The sequence below is a fragment of the Glandiceps talaboti genome, chromosome 4 (assembly GCF_964340395.1).
Source record: "Glandiceps talaboti chromosome 4, keGlaTala1.1, whole genome shotgun sequence".
Lineage (NCBI taxonomy): Eukaryota > Metazoa > Hemichordata > Enteropneusta > Spengelidae > Glandiceps > Glandiceps talaboti.
In genome coordinates this window covers 13,654,694-13,662,897 of record NC_135552.1, presented here as the reverse complement: position 1 = coordinate 13,662,897, position 8,204 = coordinate 13,654,694, and the positions used below count along the sequence as shown (strand labels likewise).

The window sequence follows — 8,204 nt, the reverse complement described above, 5'->3', positions numbered from 1 at the left end:
TTATAATTTAGTTATGTACACGATGAATCGGGTATAACTTGGTCAACATTAAAACATTCTCCTATTTATATATATTTCTTTATGTTCAACTTTTAAATGCTGCAGATATAAAATTCCTAGCAAAGTTCTTTAGACCTGAGAATTCTATTGATGACTGTACTTGTCTGGTAGTGTTAATGAAAATAGAGGGGGCCCGAACAGTACGTTATGGATGGTCATATCTATCAGTATGATTGTGTGAATGATTGAAAAAGACTGGCCAGTCGAACGTATGTTTGTGATGTGATTGAGAAGTACACAATTCAATAGCCAACTCAGGATATAATTATTCTACGATTCAATTTTCGAATTATCTGTGATGTCTCTCTTTGATGTCATTTATTCATTGAAGTACATGTTGACTAAATAAGTATATCTGGTTTGGAATTTGAGAGATTTTAGTAATCTTAGTTTTCAAGGGTCGTATAAATTTTACATTTCTAACACTTCATACGAAACAGCATTAATTACTTCTAAGACTTTTCAATTTACATTTATGAAGGGTAAATTATTTTTTAGATATTTTAGTCTGTAACGAGGGCGTTACAAATTTTGGAAAGAGGGGAAAGTGTCACAGATGACATATTTATATTTCAGTAAACTTAATATTTTAACAACATCGCATGTCCTAGTTTGACTGAAAGGTCAATAGACTGTCTCAAGGATATTGGATTTAGACCACACAGGATTCCAAGCATACTCGAATACATGAGACGACGGTCTGCATTTCATAAATATCTAGGATTCATAGTGATCATTCATCAATGTTTTGAGTATACTTTTAGGGCATGGTCACGCCCAGAAAAGCTCTATATGGAGTGCATTAATTATTTGGCCATTGGCCATGCGTTATGTATATTTAGACTTTAAGGACGTCAATAAAGCACACTGCATGGGGACGGACAGGCACTTCAATTTTGGCTAGAGGACTTGGCTTCGCGGGAAGTCAATGAACGAGGCACTATGCTGGGTGCTTGCCTTCGTCTCGAGTGTACATTTACACACAAACTGTGTAGTCTGAGCTAATTCCCTTTAAAGTTCAAGTGTGATCCTGGTACGTACATACAGAAGTTGAGTCGGATATGAGATATGAGAGTGATTCGGGCGTTATTACTTGGTCTATCAGCTGTGTGCGAAGATCAGTAGTAATAATACTATTCCTTCTTTTCGGTCGGTGTACAGACAGGTTCTGTAGTCGGTGTACTGACAGGGTCTGTCTCCGGTGTACTGACATGGTTTGTCTCCGGTGCACTGACAGGGTCTATGGTTGGTGGGCTGACAGCGTCTTTTGTCGGTGTATTGACCGAGTCAGTGGTCGGTGTATTGACAGTGTCTGTGATAGGTGTTAGGGCCTCTGTGTCACCCTTTTCAATAAGTCTTCCAAACTTCTTCGGTTGCTTTAAAAGAAGTTTCTTCGACTGTGCTTTCTCGAAATTTTCCTTCGCCTTCTTCACGAAACGTGCTCGGTATTCGCCTGTAAATTCTCCCTGTAAATGATATACGATGTATGTTGTAGTATAATGTCACTGTATGTTACATGTGAAATGCACATGCGATGACATGTTTATACGTTGCTTTGACTGACAGCGCATCTACAAGACTAATTCCTTGGGGAATTTTTAATAGCCACTTCAACACAAGTTGTGCATTTTTGATACTGGTAAAAGAACTAGTTATTTTCTTTTCAAGTAACAGTATCGGTATTTTCGTTTTTCAAAAAATAGCTATCCCATCTTCCCTCAGGCCTCCCAGAATCGAATATATTAAACGGGATTTTGCAATAAATTCACACGTCACTATCTCAAAGCCAACTGAAACTACACATACTAGACTACATTTGTTCATTACAAAAAAAAATAAAATAAATCATATAGCCTTAAACAAACCGGCGCTTCGATCACTATTAGTAACGTCCAGGATATAGTGTACTACATGAGGGGCCAGGTGGGTGGGGGTGTGAGGGGCGGAGGGTCTTCGAGATCGATCACCACAGGTATAGGCCAAACTTAAGGTATTAGACCAGGATCATGGAGCAAATTTTTTTTCTCTGCACTTCACGTATGGATATGGGAATTAGAGACATTTTAGTTATGCACTCGAGGCAGGTACTCTTATAACAATTCTGACAATTAATTTTAACTCACAATAATGGTACCAAATGTTCACATACCGTTGATGAATGCTCAGGTGCCAAAATCAAGAAATTCTGGCGCGCCACCAAGCGTTTTTTTGTGTCCGTCTCATCCACTTCAGCCAACCAAACTCTGACTTTACCGTGTTTAGGCAGGTAAAATTTCTCGTCATCAGTAAGAATATCGAAAAGAAAGTGAATCTGTTGGCAGGGAAAATAAGAAAAGGTAATACAACTTAACATTAACTATGTTTTCGATCGATTCGAATATTAAACCTTTAGTTTGTAAGATTGAAGCAGCGTCATTGTGAAAATCGAAGAAAACGTATTTTCAGCATAATGATCCAAGAAACAAAACTACAGTCACATTTAGGGCCGTATAAGTTTTATGCCGTGTGTAGGGCAAATAGATTATGTACATGTAAAGTTGGATAAAAAATATGTACATATGTTTAGATAAGAAATCTGAACTACCTGTACTACTATTACCGTTGAGGGCTTGAGAAATTGTGCCCCCAGTGGTACGAATAGGACAGTGAATCAGTCTGACTGTAATGGTAATAGTTCCATTTTCCTTCCCATATGCTATCGCGAAATGAAATGGAATGCGCGCCCTGTGCCATGGAGAGTGTAATATTTCATTACAAATTGTACGACCAAACCTTAGTCTTTGTTACCTAGACTCTAGTCGCTGGGGGCTCTGCTTGGAGACCAAACCCAAACCTCAAAATAACTCACCGCTGGTGGCGGTTTGTTAACGATCGCAGATGACGTCACCATATCTATAGTAATGCCACTTTCTGATTTCAGTTTTGCCCAACATCCGACGTGTACGTCACCAGACAACACAGTCATCTTTGAATTATTCTCTAGGCAATGGTCCAGCAATGCTTTGTATAGTCGTTTCCTCTCAAAATCATGATGAGGCGACCCCCAATGGTCAATGATATCATCTTCAAGATCCTGAAATTGATGAAAAAAATGATTGATTAATTGAAAACGATATTTGGAAGAACTGGAAATGAATGAAGTCAACGTAACTGTACAAGCTATTTCCAAACATCAAAGTGGCACAAGCTGAGTTTATAAGGTTATTATTCAAGCAAAAATATTTACAAAAAACTTTTATTTAAATGATTCTAGTATTATGTTAATGTCGATACATATCCTTTCTATGATATTACACTTTGTGCAGTGTTCTGGAATTGTTAGAACTGTGGATGCCATAGCTAGTAGGGGGGGGGGGTCATGTGCATTTTTGATAACGTATAATACATTACGTCATCGGATCATTTATGAGTTATATCCTAATACCAGGTTTGAGTTCAAATCAATTACAAGTGATGGCTATATATACACTAGTATAAGTAGAATTCTTTGAGTAACTTTCAATATGAAACATATAAACTAGACTGATGCCAATTTTACTGACTCAAATTGAAAACGAGGAATATATCAATATTAAACAAAGTGCAATGTGAGTTGTATAATTGAAAATTGTGAAAAATTCATTCGCTACACAATGAATATTACCAGATACGACATAACATGACATGACATGATCACATGACATGAGATGATTAACGTGAGTAGTATTGAAGACAGTGACAAATTCATTCTCATCACAATGGATATCTAACATGACATGACATGACATGACATGACATAACAAAACATAACATAACATAACATAACATAACAAAACAAAACATAACATAACTACTGTGTTCCTTTACCAAAGTTTCACCAAATTATTTTCCATACTTCTTACCTTGATCTCGGCGACTGGGGCTTTCCTTACAACTGAAAGCAGACTGTGGAAATTTGCATATGCTAATGGTACAGCGATGACGAAAAATATGTGTTTAAATCCACGCAGTATTCCCAACAGCTGAGTGAATTCAAGCCAAGATTCATCACTCATTGCTTGACAAATGGTCCTCTCCGAACGATTATCTAGAATCTGTTGTGAAAGTTAATTAATTAAAACACAGTCAGTTAGAACATCCACATTTACAGAAGCACCTAATTAATTGATAGCACTTTCAGACGTTTAATTAAATTCCACTTTTAATTAAATCGACTCATTTTAATCTACTCAGTATTTTAATCAAATTTAACTTTTAATTAAACTGGCTCATTTTTAATTCACTTGAACAAAATGTGGATCGAACATTTACTGGTTTAATTAAATTACGTCGTTGATAGAGTCCTGAAATATTTAGGCCTAAATTCGCATATCTAATTTAAATCGGCGTATGAGTTTCCGAGTCATTTGTTGTGCACATCTCTTGTCATCATCAACTTTTGACACTTTCAGCGTTGAATTCCATATCATAGGTTCGAATACAGGATGATAAACATTTTTGTCAGGGATACAACATTCAGTGGTTTGATAGGGAACTTGCAAACCCGCCATGTTGAATGTTGCATCATGGATAATGTGATAATAAATACTAATCAATTAGTATTGTGAACAATATTGATACATTGCTTGTAACCACAAATAATCAATTCATAGTTACCCTGACCATTGTATGAGGTTTATTTTATCGATAGCTCCAGATTAGGTATTACGATAACCACAGATAATCCCAAAGTCCTTTGCGTCTGGGCATGCTCAGTCTGGATTGCAAGTTCCCTATTAAATTACATCTTTGATAGGACACTGTACTGGACTGAAAGTTTTATTAGGCCTAAATCATCGTATGGGTTTCTGAGTATCGTCGTCAGCTTACATGCCTTTCAAAGTTAAAATTCCATATCCAATCTTACTTACCACAATACAAACATCTCCAAATGTAACAATGTAGGAGAATGGACCAGGGTCATTACGAGGATCACAACTTTCGACAACAGGTGGATGCATCCATGTTACTGAGTGTCGACTTAAACTTATCGTGCGATTACTTAAAGAACGAGAAAAGAAATAAATTCAAAATCATTGAAACCCAACATCCAAAAATATAGTGTGTGTGTGTGTGTGTGTGTGTGTGTGTGTGTTTGTGTGTATGTGTGTGTGCGTGCGTGCGCGTGCGTGCGTGCGTGCGTGTGTGCGTGCTCCTTAACGAGGAGAGAGAACTTTTTTCAATGGATGTAGAAAGTTATTAAAAAATCACCTTCTTTGTATATGTTGTAATTTTGTAAATATTACATTTCGCTTGGTTTCAATGAGAACAAACTAATCAAGTTTTTGTTTATTTAAATCGTTCACCATGTGTAACCTCGGTTGTTACCGAAACCCCGTGACAAATGAATTGTTTTCGACCATTTACCTTCATGTTTTATATTCCAAGTCAAAAGATCCGAATTTTACATATGTGGAGTCTCTACGATACACAATTTTATTTCCAATATAAAGTGACCAATAATTACCCTGCTTCCATGGCAACTTCCTGTCGTAATCCACGTAGTTGAAATAAATTAAAGTTTTCCCGCGCTGCCTTGTAGACCTCCGTCATGAATGGTGTAACGTTCTCACGTGATCCCCATCCATCAAATATATCATGGTCGTCCCCTGTAACATAACGATATGCAGAATTTAAATACGTTAATATAATGTGTTACCGATAACCAGGCCCACCGTACCCTAGTTAAGCCGCCGACCCTAACAATGTTTACATCAGTGAGAATTTACCTCTATTTTTGTGCAAAGAATTATTTTTAAAAATCGGAGGCAAGAGTGTAAGTTGCATAAGTTATGTTCGTCTACTTCACATATATACTAGTAATTGTCTTCCTTTACAAAAACTAAATACTTGTAGAGAGATTGACTGACTGACTGACTGATTGATTGGTTGATTGATTGATTGATTGATTGATTGATTGATTGATTGATTGATTGATTGATTGATTGATTGATTGATTGATTGATTGATTGATTGATTGATTGATTGATTGATTGATACTCACATATCATAAAAGATGGTACCCTTGCAAACATATAAGCTTGTTCGGGTTGTCGCCAACGACTGATATATAACTCAAAGTACATTATCCTAGCTTCGTCTACTAGTCCATCTACGTCGCTCTCCGTCAGTCCCTTCTCTTTCCTCTCCTGTCAGATAAAAACGTGTATAAAAATGTAACATTCTTTACACGAGAGAGAGAAGCACTGAAATAGTTCACATACATACATACATACATACATACATACATACATACATACATACATACATACATACATACATACATACATACATACATTATACATAACATGCAGGCAGGCAGGCAGGCAGGCAGGCAGGCAGGCAGACATGCAGACAGACAGACAGACAGACAGACAGACAGACAGACAGACAGACAGACAGACAGACAGACAGACAGACAGACAGACAGACAGACAGACAGACAGAGTGAGTCAGGGGAGGAGGGAGATGGCGATGAAGGTAATAATTGAAGGAGGGGAGAGGGGTAAATAGATTGACTTACGAACTGACAAGGCAGTGCAAAAACAGAAAGAAAGGCAGGTAGGTAGGTAGGTAGGTAGGTAGGTAGAAAAGAGAAGAAGACATGCCACATTGAGAACTGATTAGATGACAACAACAACATTATACAGTAATTATGACTACCTGTCTAAGTTTAGTAATGATGGGATCAGCATAGACTTGGTCTCCTCCTAGTAGAAGTAGATGAAATGGTTTCTCCGTGTGCTCATTTCTCATATGAACCCACATTATATTGCAGTCACGTGCAGTTCGGATTTCTTCCTGGGTTTCCAGACCAGCACAGCTTCCAAAGACGATGTGAGGCTGTGTTTTATATGCTGGGATGTGACATACAAATGAACGATTGTCTGGTAATGTATACTGACAAACATAATCCTGAAATCAAAATGATAAATATACAGTTATAGTATAATCTCAAGGAGAAGTTTGATTTTTTCCCCTACAATCTTTTAGAGTATCTATGCAGAAAGTGTTTTCTATTTAACTATATTGTGATAAAGTTTAAAAGACTGTATAATTAGTGATGATGATTTTTTTTGGGTTAGATATATATGGTACAGACATCTATAACTCATGCACAATATAAATATAGGTGGACATACGATCCATCTTTCTTGCAAGCCAGGTCATTAAGTTTTCGCTGGGGCTCCGAAAAAAAACTGTGTTGTGACATCGCCGTAAATAGGTATTTGGTTTTTGGATCCATGTGCACGCGCTAAATAGTAAATTTGAGTACTCGTGCACGCGCACACAGTGTCCAAACCAATAACTGGTCTATGGTATACCGGTAGCTTTGATAGCACACACGGACTCTTGGGGCATTATTTACCTACAGCTTACCTGATCACGGTGTCTTGGTACCTGCCAATCATACCGCCATAGTTTGTAGTCCCCAGACGCCGCCAGCGGTGTCGTCAGATAAGGTGTGCGACCTTTAACAATGACTGAAATGCAAAAAGTGTGAATTCACTTTTTTTCATATCATATATTTCCACGTTATTCTAAGAGTGTAGATGTTATAGATGTGGGACACAAAGAGACTGTCCATTGGAAAGTTAGAAATGTAAAGAACGTAGTTACTGAAAATGGAAAAGGTAGGGGTCAAAGTTGACCGTCAAAAATATTGTCATCTTTTGATATAGTGCACAATAGAATTTCAGTGTAACACCACGTCCAGCGGCAATGTTGGTTAATCCATGTGATGCCTAAATGTCATCAAGGTGTTCTTTTTGTGTTCAAATCGTTAGAATTTCTCTAATCCGAATCGAGTAAGGCGTTTGGTTTGTTGACTTAAACATATAAAAACACAGGGATCAGGTTTCGTTAGTTATTTTCACGAAAACAAACAAACAAACAAACAAACAACATATAAACACTAACAAGGTGAACGACAGGGTAATTGCAGTCAACATGTACAATGTTTCTATACAACCAGAATTCCTGCTGTCTACTGTCGTCACTATATTGTCGTGACCTTTTCACATGTAGGAAAACATACAGTAATTCTGTTTGTATAGAAACATTAATATTTTGATGATATTGATTTGAAATTACCCTCTCCTTCATGTTTGTCAGTGTGTATACGT

General features: G+C 37.2%; 1 protein-coding gene across 1 annotated transcript in view; it reads right to left on the bottom strand.

The window, feature by feature from the left end:
- Positions 1-584: 584 nt before the first annotated feature.
- LOC144433920 (uncharacterized) overlaps positions 585-8,204 on the bottom strand; it is a 13,610-nt gene continuing 5,990 nt past the window's right edge. Inside the window, exons 5-13 of the mRNA XM_078122324.1 lie at positions 7,459-7,562; positions 6,742-6,993; positions 6,083-6,227; positions 5,546-5,687; positions 4,950-5,079; positions 3,942-4,133; positions 2,909-3,133; positions 2,210-2,371; positions 585-1,526 (exon numbers count right to left, since the gene is read on the bottom strand). Coding sequence (XP_077978450.1) covers positions 1,194-1,526; positions 2,210-2,371; positions 2,909-3,133; positions 3,942-4,133; positions 4,950-5,079; positions 5,546-5,687; positions 6,083-6,227; positions 6,742-6,993; positions 7,459-7,562 — 1,685 coding nt within the window. The 3' untranslated portion in view covers positions 585-1,193. The remainder of the gene's footprint in view (positions 1,527-2,209; positions 2,372-2,908; positions 3,134-3,941; positions 4,134-4,949; positions 5,080-5,545; positions 5,688-6,082; positions 6,228-6,741; positions 6,994-7,458; positions 7,563-8,204) is intronic.